General features: G+C 37.9%; 1 protein-coding gene across 1 annotated transcript; it reads left to right on the forward strand.

The window, feature by feature from the left end:
* Positions 1–413: 413 nt before the first annotated feature.
* Positions 414–1,316, forward strand: LOC136827059 (nuclear pore complex protein DDB_G0274915-like). The gene has a single exon (XM_067084810.1). The coding sequence runs from the start codon at positions 414–416 to the stop codon at positions 1,314–1,316; it is 903 nt and encodes a 300-aa protein (XP_066940911.1).
* Positions 1,317–19,412: the final 18,096 nt, after the last annotated feature.

The following is a 19,412-nucleotide window of genomic DNA, read 5'->3' on the forward strand; positions in this document are numbered from 1 at the left end:
AAACATTTCTGTCACACAAAAACTGAAAAAAAATTTTTTTAAACCAATTTATTCCTCAAACCTTCCTCCTTATTTATTTATTTACTTATTTATTTATTCAAATGTTTATTTTCGAAACCTGAGAGCGAGGCAACCCCACATAAAAAATTAGCCCATTTTTACAATGAAAATTCTGTCACACAAAAACTGTGGAAAAAAACTTTTTTTTTTTTTTTCAAACCCATTTCCTCCTCAAACCTTCTTCCTTTATTTATTTATTTATTTATTCAATTGTTTATTCTGGAAACCTGATATCGATGCACCCCCAAAAAGTGTCGCGTTTCAAGAGAACCTCACTGATAGCTTATAATATGATGCCCTCGTCCTTTCGTTAATTAACCCACAGGTAACTGAGGAGCCTCGGAATAACGAGAATGGATCAAAAGAAAATTATGGCCTTGTTAACTCTTGCATCCTCTTGTTCTGCCACTTACGCAAAGTCTCCGTCCCTCGTCTGTGTTGGTTTGACGGGGACCAGCGGTCCACGCCAGGCCTCTTATCCTAATTCAACAACTGACGAAACAAAATCTCCGTCTGCAGTCTCTGCTGGTTTGGCAGGGGCCAGCGGTCCACGCCAGGTCTCTTATCCTAATTCAACAACCGACTACACAATATCTCCGTCTGTAGTTTCTGTTGGTTTGGCAGGGACCAGCGGTCCACGCCAGGCCTCTTTTCCAAATTCAACAACTGACGAAACAAAATCTCCGTCTGTAGTTTCTGTTGGTTTGGCAGGGACCAGTGGTCCACGCCAGGCCTCTCATCCTAATTCAACAACCGACTACACAAAATCTCCGTCTGTAGTTTCTGCTGGTTTGGCAGGGACCAGCGGTCCACGCCAGGCCTCTTCTCCTAACTCAACAACTGACGAAATAAAATCTCCGTCTGCAGTCTCTGCTGGTTTGGCAGGGCACAGCGGTCCACGCCAGGCCTCTTATCCTAATTCAACAACTGACGAAACAAAATCTCCCTCTCTAGTCTCTGCTGGTTTGGCAGGGATCAGCGGTCCACGCCAGGCCTCTTATCCTGATTCAACAGCTGACTGCACAAAATCTCCCTCTGTAGTCTCTCCTGGTTTGGCAGGGACCAGCGGTCCACGCCAGGTCTCATATCTTCATTCAACAACTGACTCCACAAGATCCCCGTCTGCAGTCTCTCCTGGTTTGGCAGGGACCAGCGGTCCACGGCAGACCTCTTATCCTAATTCAACAACTGACTACGCTTACGGCGGGCTGCCCAAGGGCGAGTGCCCGTGCTGGCATAAAGCCGACTTAATCTAAACCAGCGAACCTAACATCCGTCCCAGAGGACAATAAAAAAATTATTGATTTCATGAATTAACTGATTTTTTGGGAATAAAAATAAAACATAATTACTTCCAAAAATTAGCAGAAGCGTTAATTACAGTGCTAACGTTTTTCCAAATTTTTCTCACAAAGAAAAGTTGTAATCAACTCTGAATTTCACAGGTAAAATAAGAATTGCTTAGCACTATATACATCTCTAGCCTTAGTATTAATGGCCAAAATTTTGCTGACACTGCAATATCATGTATGGACAAAGCACAATAGAAACCTACATTATCTACATATATGCACACACACACATATATATACACATATATATATATATATATATATATATATATATATATATATATATATATATATATATAATCTAGATTTGATCACATCAAGGAAGCCTTGAGGTCAAAGTCATTACTTGAGGTTCTATGCAGTGTCCCTTCGGCCCCTAGCTGCAACCCGTTTCATTCATTTTACTACACCTCCATTCATATTACCTTCTTCCACCTAGCTGTCCACCCTCTCCTAACAATTGTTTCATAGTGCAACTGCTTTGAGGTTTTCCTCCCGTTAAACTTTTCAATCCTTTTATCTCTCTGTCTCCCTTTCAGCTCTGAATGACCCCAAAGGTCCCAGTGCTTGGCCTTTGGGCTAAATTTTATATTCCATTCCTGTGCCGAAATATTTGGGAGTGCCATACTGTAAAAATCAGGTTTGTCTTAAAGAACTCTTAAATTTGACAAAAGCTTTGACAACAATATATATATATATATATATATATATATATATATATATATATATATATATATATATATATATATATATATATGACTATTTATCACATCACCGTGATTCATATACAATCAGAAAGCTACAAACGTCCTTTAATATCCAATTCACTCTACCTCGGAAATAATATATTTTCATATATGTTACCGAAGGGGAATTTTTAGTTGATAATAAGTCCACCGTCCCGTGGGGTCCGTCGCTGGTTCGACCCCACGGGACGGTGGACTTATTATCAACTAAAAATTCCCCTTCGGTAACATATATGAAAATATATTATTTCCGAGGTAGAGTGAATTGATATTAAAGGACGTTTGTTTTTCTGAATATATATATATATATATATATATATATATATATATATATATATATATATATATATATATATATATTTCCATTCCAAACACGTGTTCATAGACTTTTTAAACTGATTTACAACTTTTATACATTAAATACAAATATATATAATATATATATATATATATATATATATATATATATATATATATATATATATATATATATGGGTGTGTGTGTGTTAGTGTGTATCATACGCCTTTTACCTTATTTTTACTAGGAAGGTGAAATGTTTGAAAGTCTATACTTTCTGTGTTTCAGTGAGCTTTTATTTATAAAATTAAAATATGGCAGTGGTTCTTGATTACCCAGTTGGGTTGTAAACAAAGGAATGAAACGACATTAGAGAACAGACGGAAAAAAAAAGTTAATCATGAATACTTTATAGTAGAAGATACAGTGGCCGTGTAAAGATCGAAAACAATTTAAGAATTCTAATTACCGCTTGACCTCGCCCTAACTTTAAAGGTTAGAACCATTATTGCATCCGACGTACTCGGGGATACAATATCAAGTCTGCTCGTCAACTGCATCATCTGGAGAGTTACCTATATTTACATTCGGACAAGGATACCCCTACCCCCACCTCCCTCCCCTCCCCGTATTCCTTCCAAGATAAGCCCATTTAGAATTAATGAGAACTTTTTTGCCACCGCGGGGTATAGGATTCACCCGATCGCTCAGCCCGGGCGCTTTATCTCCGACGGAGCTCATTTGTTTTGGGACCGTAAAAGACTGGCGCGCCATCTCTCGGCCTGTTTGAATCCCGCGCCGCCGATATAAAATATTTGGCGATCGGTTTCCTTTGCGCTGCTTTGTACTTCGGTCCAATAATTGGGGGATGATGATGATGAGGAGGAGGAGGAGGAGGAGGAGGAGGAGGAGGAACGCCCTGAGCGTTCGTGTGTGCTCGGGCGTGCGTAATTGCATGCGTGTGTGTGGAGATATAGATACATATATGGGTTTCTTTGTTTTGTGTTTGTAGAAGCAGTCTTCCGTTGGTAGCAAATGTTGCCATTTCACAGGCAAGTTGTTGGCAGGAGGTTACGGGTATCAGTGAGTTTTTATTGATTAAAAAAAAAAAAATACACAAAGTACACACACACACATATATATATATATATATATATATATATATATATATATATATATATATATACCTATAAATGTATATACTGTAAATGCACACGCATATCTAGAAAAAGATGTTTTGATCGTTAGCCACCAAAAAGAATTCGTAATTTCTGTACACGGAAGCCTGCTAATGGCTATTTATACGTATATATGTCGATTCAGGCCGATCTTATGTATACTGAAGTCACTCCAAAAATTATTAAAAATGATTTGTATTTTCACCCATGTGTTTTTTTTTTTTTTATTATACTTGTGGGACAGAATATAGTCCACTGATGTAAGTGTTATATCCATCCTTACGTGTAAAAATGTTTGTTAAATTGGTAATGAGAAATACTTTCAGAATAAAACAGAGCTAATTCTCTCTCTCTCTCTCTCTCTCTCTCTCTCTCTCTCTCTAGTCTAGTACTAAGTATATGGGTGATAAAAAAGCCTGCCTCCTCTCTCTCTCTCTCTCTCTCTCTCTCTCTAAGAATATGGGTGATAAAAGTGCCTCTCTCTCTCTCTCTCTCTCTCTCTCTCTCTAGTGCCAAGCATATGGGTGATAAAAGTGCCTCTCTCTCTCTCTCTCTCTCTCTCTCTCTCTCTCTCTCTCTCTCTCTCTAGTGCCAAGTATATGGGTGACAAAAAGAAGTCTCTCTCTCTCTCTCTCTCTCTCTCTCTCTCTCTCTCTCTCTCTCTCTCTCTCTCTCTCTCTCTCTCTCTCTCTCTCTCTCTGGCAAGTACCGATAAAAATCACAAGAGCTGAAAAAGGAACAAGTTACAAGATGGGCCAAATTACCTAGGCCTAATTAACCTGTTCACTCGAGAGATGAAATGCGTGTACTGAATTATTAATAACAAGTGTAGGTTCAAGGAGGTCACAAACACTCACAAACGAAAATGTGTGTTTGTTGGTTTGCTGGATGGATGATTTTCTAGTAGGCAAACAGCAAAAGCCAGTTGAATGCGCGCGTGCGCGTGCGCGTAAAAGCTTCCGGGTTTACAGATTGGAATGGGTGGTTTGTCTGCATGTATGTGAGTGCGTGACAAACTTGTGGGGTTATGAATATTTTACATAGATATACATATATACTGTATATATATGTGTGTATACTATACATAAATAAATATGCATATATATATATATATGTATGAATGTATGTGTATGTAAGTGTGAGTGTGTATGTGTGTATGTGTATGTAATATATATATACACATATGCACACACAAATATATATATGTACGCATGTATATAGTTAGTAATGAGAACAGCTGTTTCCACGAATTTTCATTTTCCTTAGAGGAATGTATTTCTGGTGATAGAAATTCATTTCTCGTTCTAATGTGGTCCGGATTCCACAGCAAGCTGTAAGTCCCATTGCTAGGTAACCAATCGGTCCTTAGCCACGTAAAATAAATCTAATCCTTCGGGCCAGCCCTAGGAGAGCTGTTAATCAGCTCAATGGTCTGGTTAAACTAAGGTATACTTTTTCAAAGGGGAACGGAACATTTTTGCGAGTCAATCAGTTCATCATCTTTCAATAAAGTTTTTTGTTCTTCATTTTTTCACTTTCCAGGCGCAATCATGAAAGGGCCTCTTTTATACTCACGCCCAGGTTCTATAGCTTACTGGATTACGCAACCCCATTACAGATGACAGATATATTTATCGATCGAAAATAGCGAAGAGGTTGTCCAATGCTCTCTTGGTTGGCAATTCCTTACATTTCCGCGTCTAGCTTACAAAACACGGTTCATTTATTTCATGATTGAGTGGCTTTATCGGAATGGAATGGACTGGAATGGAATATGGAGTTTAGGCCAAAGCCCAGGCACAGGGACCTATGAGGTCATTCAGCGCTGGAAAGGAAATTGAGAGTAGGTAGGTTTGAAAGGTGACACAGGAGGAAAACCTCGCAGTTGCACTTTGAAATAATTGCTAGGAGAGGGAGGAGATAGCAAGATGGAAGAAAGATAATATGAATGGAGGTATAGTAAAATGAATGACGGCACTGCCCCAAAAAGGGGAATAGCTTTATTGCTCACGACAAAGAATCCTTTCTGATAAATGACATAACTGGCAGCTGACCCCTTGAGTTTTAAGGGTCCAATTGTACTTGACCATTTATCGAGGTAGACATACTGAACATAGTATCAAATTTACATCTATTGATTCTACTCGGCAAATCGGCATTGAAAAATGAAATTTTATTAAGTGAAACGTCTTCCGGAAACGTCCTTGCTGTGGAGCAAGAGCCGTGCAAATACGATGCAGAACTTGCCAAAACCTCGTCAGTATTTACTGAAGCTTATGGTAAGATTAGCAGGAACGACCTAGAAGAACAATAATAACAATAACAACATGAAACAAAAGAAGAAGAAGAAGAACAACAACAACAACATGAAACAAAAGAGGAAGAAGAAGAACAACAACAACATGAAACAAAAGAGAAAGAAGAAGAAGAACAAGAACAAGAACACGAAAATAGAGAAATACAAGAACAACAAAACATCAATAACAACATGAAACAAAAGAAGAAGAACAACAACAAGAACTAGAACAATAACTAGAAATTAGAGAAATGAAAGAAGAAAAACAACAACAACAACAATTAGAAAAAAGAAGAATTGAAAAAATAAGAAGACGAAGAAGAACAAAGACAGCAGCGAAAACAAGAACAAGAATAACAAGAAGAAAAGAAAATTCAGAAGAAGAAGAAGAAGAAGAAGAAGAAGAAGAAGAAGAAGAAGAAGAAGAAGAAAGAATCGTCTCCAGGCATCCCGTCGTTGGCCGTCAACATTTAGAATAAAAATGGAGCTAAGGCACGGACCCTGGCTTCGTTTGCGCGCCCACCGTCGCGCAAGTAAAACTGTCGTGGGAGCCACTACACGTCTCAGATAAGTCCAGCGCCAATATCTTCTGCGGGGTGAAGTCCCCCCAACCCCCACCCCAACCCCCACATCGTCCTATGCTCCAGAATAAAGTACCCATTACTTGCCCAGGCCAATAGCTGCGTAATGGCCGTCTCCCGGTCGCTTTTGGTTCGATGGTCGCCAGATGCCGGCGATAATTGCTGGAACGGCCTGGTCGGTCATTTTTTGTTTCCGCCCTTTATCGGATTTTTACTGTGGCATACAACCGACTCAAAGGTCGATGATGGCCGGGACGTGGAATCTGATCTTGTCTGGGCCAAGTGAAAAAGTCTCATAAAAAAAACACACTCTCAAAGTGTCTTATATAAAAAGGAAAAGTCTCTCCTCAGCGTCCATGAACAAATTGTTTGGGCGAAGTGAAAGTGTGGAAAAAACACTCGAAATGTCTTATAAAAAAACCCTCAAAGAGTCTTATAAAAAGAAAAAATCTCTCAGCATCCATGAACAGATTTAAATGCTATTCTTGTTTGGGCGAAGTGAAAAAGTCCCTAAAAAAACACCCCCACGTGTCTTGCAAGAAAAAAACTCTCAGTATCCACGAACAGATTTAAAAACTGTTCTTGTCTGGACGAAGGGAAAAATCCCTTTAAAAAACACTCCACGTGTCTTGTAAGAAAAAAAAACTCTCAGCATCCACGAACAGATTTAAAAACTGTTCTTGTTTGGGCGAAGTGAAAAAGTTTCATAAAAAAAAACACTCAAAGTGTCTTGTAAAAAAAAATCTTAGCATCCATGAACAGAATAAAAAACTGTTTATTCCCAAAAGAAGTGACGCGTGGAAACTCAGACCAAACGCTAACAAATTCCTTTTAATATTTCAAGAAAACACCAACTTCTAAAAGCAACCTCATTGTCTCCCGCCTCTCACCTTCAGAGGAACAAACAATAAAAGAAAAAAAAGCTCTTCTGGGTTGTCCTTAAATCTCCCAGCTCTTGTGCCATTTGCCTTGTCTAGTCAGTACATTACAATCGATTTACTTGCCCTCCTCAGTCCTCGGCTTGTTAGGAGATCCTACAGGACTGAAATTAGGACCCGACCGGGCCTATTTCTGTTGGAACTTCCCTGTCAATGGAGTTACACCTCATCAGCTGTTTGGTGACAATGAGATGGGAGGAATTTTTGCTGGGTCGTATCTCCTGGTTTTTGCCACATTCTGGGGAGACAGGCAGTCTTCTGAAGGGGGGTCCCAGCTGACAAAACTGCTCTAAACACAGATACCAAAAACAGGCAAATGTTATATATGTATATATATATATATATGTATACGTATATATATGTATATATTTATATATGGACGGAGCGTTTTAATGGTGAATGGCAGCTACCCTTGTCTTGTTTCTCTCTGAAGTCACCCCTATTAAGCATAATGGTTTATATTGTTCAAAAAGAAATACATACTGTAGATATGTGTGTCTGGGATACAGATACACATACATATGTATATATATATATATATATATATATATATATATATATATATATATATATATATATATATATGTATATATATATGTATGTGTGTGTGTGTGTGTGTAAAGTAATAGTTTTATTTTTCCTACTTCTGAGTTTATTTCTCGACGTTACTTGCTGTTAATAGTGTAAGCATTGAATTCATGGAAATAGGCACTTATACTGAAAAAATTCGTATTCAGTTATACAAAGAAATTATCGATTTTACCAAAGATAAAATTAACGTATGCTGCAGTTATTTTCGTTTAGGCATCAATAAATTCATCTATTCACATCCCATTCTTTATTTTTGGGTCATTATTTCTATTATTTTTCTATTATTTTACAATATGAATGTGTCCGATGAATGCAGTCTCTCACTTTTTTTCTATTTATTAATTGAACCTAAAAAAGCAGCATAAAAGCTTTTGAGTTTCAAAAGCAACTTAAAACAAAATAACTATAATAATTTCAGTTTTAATGAAAATAATGGTGATAGGAGCCACGACCATAAACTATCAGTTATGGCTTAGATAATGATGATGATGATGATGATGATGATGATAACGAGTGCCGCAACAACAACAATGCTAAATTATTTTGACGATGAAATTTGTGATGACGATGATGATAAGACTGACAACATCAACAATAAAAATATTTACAGAGTAACACTACGATTATACGGCTGACAACAAAAACAACAACAAATATAATATTTACAAAACAACAATATGATCATATGGCGGACATCATCAACAAAAATAATATTTTCAAAATAACACTATGATGATAAGGCTGACAACAACATCAACAAAACAACAAAAATAATAATTACAAAAAACACCGCCCCTGTTTTCGACGTAATCCGGAAACTAACGACAATATTCATATGATAATTGTTATAAATTAGACGACACCGGAGACTCCCCGGCGAAGTGCAGAATTCTGGGTAAGCAGCTGTCAACTTACCATTCGTTCAATCCCATCAACTGATCAACTATGGGGCTTCTATCTTGCCTCTGATTGGCCGGCGCAACTGAGCGTTCGTCAATCACATCCAACTTCAGTGATATCGACTGGGGATATTTACCGCCAGCTTAAAAAAAACTTGCTCATTTGTGGCTTTATTACTGAATGATAAAATATCATTAAGATGAGCTGCTTTCTTTATCGAGTGTTAAACCATTTTTCGTTGTCTGCAAGAACATCAAGTCATATACAGCTAGTCAAATGTAGTCAAAGCGATCGATCCCACGGGGAATAAATGATTTGGGCCAGTTTTTTTTTTTTTTTTTTTTAAATCCATTGGGCCTCTGTTCACCTAAATGATAGACTGTTACTCTGATAGTCGTGGGTTGTACCCAGAGTGAAATAGATGAAGTTAATTCCCATCTGGAACCACAAACTACAGGGGAAAAGTTGATGTATATATAGCACATTATATATTAAATACATATACATATATACATATATTATATATATATATATATATAATATATATATATATATAATACATATAAATATATATATATATATATATATATATATATATATATATATATATATATATATATATTGCATTTAAGTATGTATAAACATACAGAAATAATCGAAGTATGAACAAAAGCTAAGGAAAGTCAAACAGGAAGAGGCAGAAACGGACTAAAATCGACGGAAGGAGAACCAGCGCTCATGGAACACAGATAATAACAGAGATATACCACAGCCTAACAGTAGAGGGAAATGACCATTCAATTTTCATTGAAGCCTTTACTTAGCGTCCCTCAAACTAAAATCAAATTGTAAGAAAATCCCATTCACAATAAGATGATTTTATTCCGCCTTCATGAGAGCTTGTTGAGATGTTCGTGATATCTTCCCAATACATTTTGCAATGTCTAAGTCCTTATTGAACTGAATATAGAATTTAGGCCAAAGGCCAAGCACTGGGACCTATGAGGTCATTCAGCGCTGAAACGGAAACTGACAGTAAATGTTGAGTCTGGTCACTACTTGGACTGGTGGTCACAAAGCAAAGAGGCGCCATCGGCACATGAGTCCTTACAGCATTCATGAGACAGGGCGTGGGCGGTAAGAAGAGGAGGGGAACGCCCTTTGGTGCCTTTACCTTCAAGTGGAAAAGAAATAGGATTTATATTCATATTTATATATATATAATATATATATATATATATATATATATATATATATATATATATATAATATATATATATATATATATATATATATATATATATATATATATATATATATATATATATATATATATATATATATATATATATATATATATATATATATATAAAATTTATAGCATATACGTTCAGCACTAATCCTTAAATGACAGACTGCCTAATTCCTATCAATTTTTCGCAACTGGGCAACATTACACTTGCCCCGAAGTCTTTGCTAGCAATCACTTTATTAAAGCATTTTCAAGCACTGAGAGAGAGAGAGAGAGAGAGAGAGAGAGAGAGAGAGAGAGAGAGAGAGAGAGAGAGACTCCTCCCAGGTGTTACAAGACGTCTCGAATGTTTTAACTCTGCACCTGTGACGGACATGTCTAGAGAACGAACATAATCCTCCCCCACCAAGCAAGTGGGAGAAGAAAAAAAAAAAATGATAAATAAAAGCTCTTGCCTATGAAATCGCAATCACGTGTCACGGAGTCACGGAACCGAAAAGATGACTGGAGATGCTGACGAGGATGATGATGGTAGCGGGCGATTGTGGAAAGATGTCTTGATGTTTCGACGACGCGCTCTGATCTTGTATGTTAAATTGGTAAAGTGATACGCTCGGTGATAGCCGGTGGGTCCCCTGGGAGTCACGGCACACTTACGAAAGATAGATCTTCCTCTTTTTCTTTTCCTTCTTCTTCTTCTTCTTGTCAGGAAGGAGAAATTGCGCAAGTGGATGATCAAATATACCGTTCGCCTTCACGGGGCCTTTGGGTAAAGTGTGAGGGAAGTGTTTACACCCGTAACAAACAATATTTCATATTTGATATGCGAAGAGAGGCCCATTTTAGCGTTGGCTGGCATAAACTCGGCGGTGCTTGAGAATCACGCTATTTACACGACATGGGTGGCTTTATACGAAAGAGTAAATTGGTGCGCACATACATACATACATACATACATGCATGCATACATACATACATACATTCATACATATCCAAGTAACAAATAAAGTCGGCATATAAAGTATTTTTTAAATATATCTCATAAAGTGGGAATATACAATAATTTTGAAACATCAAATCCTCATAAATTTTAATCCATAACTTGAATTTCTTTACGATAAACCGACCCTTTTCGATAACATATTACCAAGCCGAACCTATTTCAAAAATATATAAATGAATGAATAAACAAATAAACCAATTCTTTAACTTATTACTCAAGTTACTGGACCTTCGATGGACTTGCAACAAAAAGATTTTAATTAAGAACTTCATGACAGTCAGTGCGCTAAGTGGGTATTGTTCTAGAGAAACACTGCCCAAAGTGCGAAGTTCCGGTTTTATGGATTCAGGAAATATTTGACGGTTCTTTTGAAAAAACTGGTAGAACGTAAGTGCGCCTGAACACTGAATGTGAGAGATTATTGAATAGTTCACTATTCCCTCTGCCTATCTGAGGTCGAGTCTGTTTCAACGTTCTTGCAACGAGAATCGAAAGTCGGGATTTTTTCCATCTTCTTCTTCTTCTTCCCTTTGTGCACAAGGAATCGCGGGTATGAATAGGTCTTTGTGCAAGGGAAGTGGGAATTGGTGTTCCTGCAAAGGACGGCACAGACTAAGCAAGAGACCTATATTACAAACATGGTTATGAAAGTCTTGACAGGACTTCGGACTTCAATATATTGCTGCGACCTATGAGATGTCACCCGAACAAGCTTAGAATAACAGTAATATCGGAAATTCGATACACTACGATAATGAAATAGGCAGAAACGAAATTTGACTGAGCTATAGGCTTCCCTTTAAGATAAGCTCTCAAGAGCAGAGTTGATGGAAAAATAGAACTTACATTGAAGCTGGCAGAAACTGAAAGCTGATTGAAAAAGAAATATGCTGGCTTGATTGTCAGACACATACTGTATACATATGTGATGGAATACGAGACTTACTTTAAAGAATGAGCATGCCAGGAGAAAATAAGCGAAATTATTCTTATATATACGTCGTTCATAGCTTGCATACATACATCACACCGACACAATGAACGCTGTAATATTACTACCCTTGGCTTTGGTGGATGACCGCACTTCTCTACCGGTAAAATTCCAGGGTCATAAAATACTTTTCCCACAATCTTGTGATCTGATTATATAGGATTTAATATACTTTCTCTGATGTTTATCATACAAGATTGCTAATATGTTTTCATTTCGTCCTTTCTTAAGGGCAATTAGGGATAAGTAAAAAAATAAAATAAAAAGTAATTGCAGTAAGACATAATTGCCTCATTTACATTTTTGTTACTCACATCCAATCTAGATAATATTTTCCCCTCATATCACAGTTGTTACACAAAAAAGACACTCTTGGATGAATGATTTATTAGAAAACCAGGTGATAAAATTGCCTTAATATTTTGTGTGAGTTTGTTCTTTAAGGTAAATATCAGTATTACTAGGTAACACACAGACATATATATATATATATATATATATATATATATATATATATATATATATATATATATATATATATATATATATATATATATATATATATATATATATATATATATATATATGTGTGTGTATATATATATATATATATATATATATATATATATATATATATATATATATATATATATATATATATATATATATATATATATATATATAGTGTGTGTGTTTGAGTAGCTTAAAGCACCCAAACCATTGTATATACATGAACGTACATACAATGAATATTGCTGTATCCGTAAGTGTTTAAATCATACAATCATTCATGCTACCTCTTTCGTTCTGTTACAGTCAGAACAAATTTACTCATTCTGTATGTATATATATATATATATATATATATATATATATATATATATATATATATATATATATATATATATATGTGTGTGTGTGTGTGTGTGTGTGTGTGTGTGTAACTATCTGACACGTCTTCTAGCCCATCAGTAAACCTGATCAATACGTTATACATATCTTTCAGCAATTCTGACTTGTCTTATATTCCCTCCTCGGTGAATCTGACAAGTCAGTCACACCCACCAGTATTTCACACGCTCCCAATCAACGCCGAAAGAGAGAGAGAGAGAGAGAGAGAGAGAGAGAGAGAGAGAGAGAGAGAGAGAGAGAGACCGTTTCCCACCGGCGCCGCATTTTTGCTATTTTTCCTCTCGACGAAACTTTTCGCGACTTCCTTTATCGCCATTAAAGAACTGGATTGGCAGGAAGGAAGAGAGATAAGATCTGGAGACCAGAATGCGTTTCTGTGTGTGGGTGGGTGTGGGTGGGTGTGCGGGTGTGTGTATGTGGTGTTTGTCGAGGCAGAAAGGCTCCCGTAATTAAAAGAGAATTATCGGACAATTGCATCGCTTCCTGATCACAGGGCGTCCGCCCCAAATTTGCATCACAACATTGCTAAAGGGCTCGAGAGCTGGGATGTAAGGGTGTATGGGACAGCTACAGTATATCTCGAGTCGGCGGAGCAAATGGTGGGGAATTGTGGGGAATTGTTTTCTGTTTCCTGTTTTTTTTTTTTTTTAGAGGGTTCGTGCGTAAGGTAGATTTTCTTATAATTATTGTACAATGAATTGACTTTTTTACGTAACGTGAATCATATCTGCAGTATATCCTGATACTCATTACTTCAATTCGTAACATTCAAAATAATTACGGATAAAAAGAATCACTGTCTAGTTCAAAACTTCTGCAGACAACTTCCAAATATATCATTTTATAAGCCTACACTAAAGACTCATCAGCGTCGCGTCTAAAATCGCCCACCCGCCATCAAAGACTGCGTCACTCACCTCTGTTTCTGAATGCATATCAAGAGGCCTTTAATTAACACCACATGACCCCTCCACCTATCCAACACTGTTTTCTGTCTCACTCCTCTCCCTCCTCCTCAAACTTCTGAATTATAACCATTTTTGTCAACTGACCCTCCTACATTCTAAGAGACCAATCAATCTTCTGGAAATGCTTAGGGCTATTGGAAATATTATATATGATCTACTGATCACCTATACTAATATTTTTATCTCCCCGTTTCAATATTTTACTCCACATATACTACACAAATGGTCATTCATCTACAAGGTTCCCCATTTTTCATTCCCATTACTGTATTACCATAAAGAGCCGGTTCAATAGTCCATTCATATATCTCGCCTACTTCTATAAATTTCTCTTTCAAATCTTTTGCATAGATAATGCTAGCTTCCTTTTTTAACATATCCTGTCATTCACTTCTTCACTCACTTTACGACCAACCCTGACATTTGCACTGAAATGTTTATATGATTCAAAAATTTCCATTTTTTCAACATCCATACTTTATATTCATTAGTGGCCTTCATCCAGTTTCACAAGGTCTTTGTATCATTCATTTTTTTCATTTAAAAAAATTGACTTTTTCACGAGTCACTGTTGTTTCTCTTTATACAGAACTAACGGCGTTAAATACAAACATCAGCCGTTGCACACTCCTTTCTTAACCCTTTGTTCAGCAGTCACTGCTGTTTTTCTTTATTATCACCTGACTCCTTTAAATTCGAACACCAACCGCTGCACACTTCATTCTTAATTATTTTCAATTTCCAAGTTTGCTTCTAAATCTCTTGTCCTCTCCATGACTTCTCTGTTGATTCCATCCTAAAAAACATTAAACTACGGAGACATGTTACTATCTTATCCGGATACGCCTTCACGCCGAACTAATCACTCGACCTTCCACATATTCTAAAACACGCTTCGCTTTCAGCTTAAATGTAAAAACTTCTAATTGCTTATGACACATCACCTTCCACGTCTTACAGCCACAACACCCTGCACATTGCAACTACATCAGTCAATTCCATCGTATCTGTCATGAAGATGTCTCCCGTAAGGAACTTTCAGAGTAAAATCTAACAGCAATAATGTCAAACGTACGCAGGACGCTAACTTAATTTGATGCAGTACTAAAACGCTCTATCGAGGGACCTATAGCCTTTTGTGTCATTTCTTTCGTCGAGTCAAAAACGGCAATTCCCTGATTCTCTTCCTCTCCCTACCTCCCAAAATGCCAGTGTCTGATATATACAAGATTTTCATCAACTTCTCCTTCTTAATTTCCTCGATCAGGAGAAACTAACTTAGCAAACCCTGGTTCGTCTTTGCAACAAGGTGAACCTTTTTGTCATATTTTATGCACGCGTGTGTGTATTTACATGTGTAGAAAACCACTTAGACACACGCACGCACACGCAATACAAACACACATATATATGTATATATATACATATATATAACATATATGTGTGTATATATGTAATATACATACATTCAAATGTTTATACGAGTATATGTATATATAAACATATATAATTTATATTTACATGGTGTGTGAGAGAGAGAGAGAGAGAGAGAGAGAGAGAGAGAGAGAGAGAGAGAGAGAGAGAGAGAGACGTGGATGATGGGTATGGGAATGAGAGAGAGAGAGACGTGGATGGCGAGAGAGAGAGAGAGAGAGAGAGAGAGAGAGAGAGAGAGAGAGAGATCGCTCACCTGCCATCCACGACTGTAGTAGTAAGTAGAGCGGGAGGAGGAGGAGGATTTCCGTATCACTAACCATCTCCGCGTTAATCTAGCCTCGGCAGACGTTGCTCTTTTGATCAGGCCGCTAACCACACAGAATCTCTCAATACGCCAAGTCCATCCTCCCCTGCCTTCCTGACATTTGCCTTGCCGGCGTATTATTAATTAATATCATATTTGTCTTGCAGCAGAGGCTATACTCATCCCTCATCTTTGCCTAGAGGAGAATTTTTTATATGGGTTGGGGAGGGAAGGGTTATGGGTGTTGGGAGGTGGGGTTCTACTAGGTGCTCTGGGAGGTGGGGTCCTCCTGGGTATTCTGCGTACGTTTGGGAAATTCTCTTCAGCTTTCTGTTGAAGGCTCTCGATTTCTACTCATCATTCTGGGCGAGTTTTGGATTCCTCTTTACCGTTCTCCGGAAGTTTTGGAATTCTCTTTACCGTTCTGCAGAAGTTTTGGAATTCTCTTTACCGTTCAGCGGAAGTTTTGGAATTCGCTTTACCGTTCTGCGGAAGTTTTGGAATTCTCTACCGTTCTGCGGAAGTTTTGGAATTCTCTTTACCGTTCTGCGGAAGTTTTGGAATTCTCTTTACCGTTCTGCGGAAGTTTTGGAATTCTCTTTACCGTTCTGCGGAAGTTTTGGCATTCTCTTTACCGTTCTGCGGAAGCTTTGGAATTCTCTACCGTTCTGCGGAAGTTTTGGCATTCTCCTTACCGTTCTGCGGAAGTTTTGGAATCCTCTTTACAGTTCTGCGAAAGTTTTGGCATTCTCTTTACCGTTCTGCGGAAGTTTTGGAATTCTTTACCGTTCTGCGGAAGTTTTGGAATTCTCTTCGTTCGGAAGTTTTGGAATTCTCTTTACCGTTCTGCGCATTCTCTTTACCGTTCTGCGGAAGTTTTGGAATTCTCTACCGTTCTGCGGAAGTTTTGGAATTCTCCTTACCGTTCTGCGGAAGTTTTGAAATCCTCTTTACAGTTCTGCGGAAGTTTTGGCATTCTCCTTACCGTTCTGCGGAAGCTTTGGAATTCTCTACCGTTCTGCGGAAGTTTTGGAAATCTCTTTACCGTTCTGCGGAAGTTTTGGAATTCTCTTTACAGTTCTGCGGAAGTTTTGGCATTCTCTTTACCGTTCTGCGGAAGTTTTGGAATTCTCTTTACAGTTCTGTGAAAGTTTTGGAATTCTCTCTACCGTTCTGCGGAAGTTTTGGAATTCGCTTTGCCGTTCTGCGGAAGTTTTGAAATTCTCTTTACCGTTCTGCGGAAGTTTTGGAATTTCTACCGTTCTGCGGAAGTTTTGGAATTCTTTACCGTTCTGCGGAAGTTTTGGAATTCTCTTTACCGTTCTCTTTTGGAAGTTTTGGAATTCTCTTTACCGTTCTGCGGAAGTTTTGGAATTCTCTTTACCGTTCTGCGGAAGTTTTGAACTTTCTTTACCGTTCTGCGGAAGTTTTGAATTCTCTTCACCGTTCTGGAAGTTTTGGTTTCGGAAGTTTTGGAATTCTCTTTACCGTTCTGCGGAAGTTTTCATTCTCTTTACCGTTCTTTACCGCTCTGCGGAAGTTTTGGAATTCTTTTTACCATTCTGCGGAAGTTTTGGAATTCTCTTTACCGTTCTACACTTTTTGGAACCTTTCTGCTAAAATTCTGGCGTTCTCTCCACCATTCTGTGCAAATTTTAGGATTCTCTTGACCATTTTTGGAATTCTCTTTACCGTTCTGTAAAGGGAATTCTCTTCATCATTCTGGACACGTTCTGCGGAAGTTTTGGAATTCTCTTCACCTCGCTGTAAAATCCCTGGAATTCTCTTCATCATTCTGGACACGTTCTCCGGAAGTTTTGGAATTCTCTTTACCGTTCTGCGGAAGTTTTGAAATTCTCTTTACAGTTCTGCGGAAGTTTTGGCATTTCGTTCTGCGGAAGTTTTGGAATTCTCTACCGTTCTCATGGAAGTTTTGGAATTCTCTTTACCGTTCTGCGGAAGTTTTGGAATTCTCTTTACCGTTCTGCGGAAGTTTTGGCATTCTCTTTACCGTTCTGCGGAAGTTTTGGAATTCTCTACCGTTCTGCGGAAGTTTTGGAATGGAAGTTTTCTCTTTACAGTTCTGTGAAAGTTTTGGCATTCTCTTTACCGTTCTGCGGAAGTTTTGGAATTCTTTACCGTTCTGCGGAAGTTTTGAATTCTTGTTCCGTTCTACCGTTCGGAAGTTTTGAAATTCTCTTTACAGTTCTGTGGAAGTTTTGGAATTCTCTTTACCGTTCTGCGGAAGTTTTGGAATTCTCTTTACCGTTCTGCGGAAGTTTTGGAATTCTCTTTACCGTTCTGCGGAAGTTTTGGAATTCTCTTTACCGTTCTGCGGAAGTTTTGGAACTTTCTTTACCGTTCTGCGGAAGTTTTGGAATTCTCTTCACCGTTCTGCGGAAGTTTTGGAATTCTTTTTACCGTTCTGCGGAAGTTTTGGAATTCTCTTTACCGTTCTGCGGAAGTTTTGGCATTCTCTTTACCATTCTGCGAAAGTTTTGGAATTTTCTTTACCGCTCTGCGGAAGTTTTAGAATTCTTTTTACCATTCTGCGGAAGTTTTGGAATTCTCTTTACTATTCCGTACACTTTTTGGATTCTCTTCACCTTTCTGCTAAAAGCTCTGGCGTTCTCTCCACCATTCTGTGCAAATTTTAGGATTCTCTTGACCATTCTGCGCAAGTTTTGGAATTCTCTTCACCTCTCTGTAAAGGCCCTGGAATTCTCTTCATCATTCTGGACACGTTCTGCGCAAGTTTTGGAATTCTCTTCACCTCGCTGTAAAATCCCTGGAATTCTCTTCATCATTCTGGACACACTCTGCGCAAGTTTTGGAATTCTCTTCACCTCTCTGTAAAGTCCCTGGAATTCTCTTCATCGTTCTGGACACATTCTGCGCAAGTTTTGGAATCCTCTTCACCTCTCTGTAAGGTCCCTGGAATTCTCTTCATCATTCCGCATACATTCGGCGCAAGTTTTGACATTCTCTTCACGATTCTCCTCCCCTTTTTGTAAAATCCATGGAATTCTCATCATTCTGCGGATGTCTGTAATTCTCTTCATCAGTCTGAGCAAGTCTAGGATTTTCCTTAATCATTCTGCTCAAGCTTTGGAATTCTCTTCCCCTTTCTGTACAAGTACTGGAATTCTCTTGATCAGTCTGCGCAAGTATTGAAATTCCCTCCACATCTTATGCGTTCCCTTTTGCCTATAACCTTCCCTGTTTCAAGGGGCTGTTCCCCTTTTCAATTCCTACTCATTCTTTTTTGTCCTCCTTCAGGTCTGGGCTACTTAGCCTAGGCTTGTTTGCGTTGCTATCTGGCAATGCCTGGAATCTCGTTTCAACTCCAAAGACCTACATGGAAGGCTATTTTGTTGTTGTTTTTGTTGTTTTTAGCTGTTGTTGTTGTTTATGTTGTTTACTTGTTTTGTTTGGAGCGCCACTCGTTCAGTGAGCACTATGAATGACACCTAAAATTCACTTTATGGATTTCATACACATTTCCTCTCATGAACACCAACCAAAATTCTCAAAGAAAAATGATTTCATACACTGAAATACATTATTTAATACAATGGAATACACTGACAGTCTCTAACTGCTTT

Source organism: Macrobrachium rosenbergii, chromosome 41 (genome assembly GCF_040412425.1).
Source record: "Macrobrachium rosenbergii isolate ZJJX-2024 chromosome 41, ASM4041242v1, whole genome shotgun sequence".
Classification (NCBI taxonomy): domain Eukaryota; kingdom Metazoa; phylum Arthropoda; class Malacostraca; order Decapoda; family Palaemonidae; genus Macrobrachium; species Macrobrachium rosenbergii.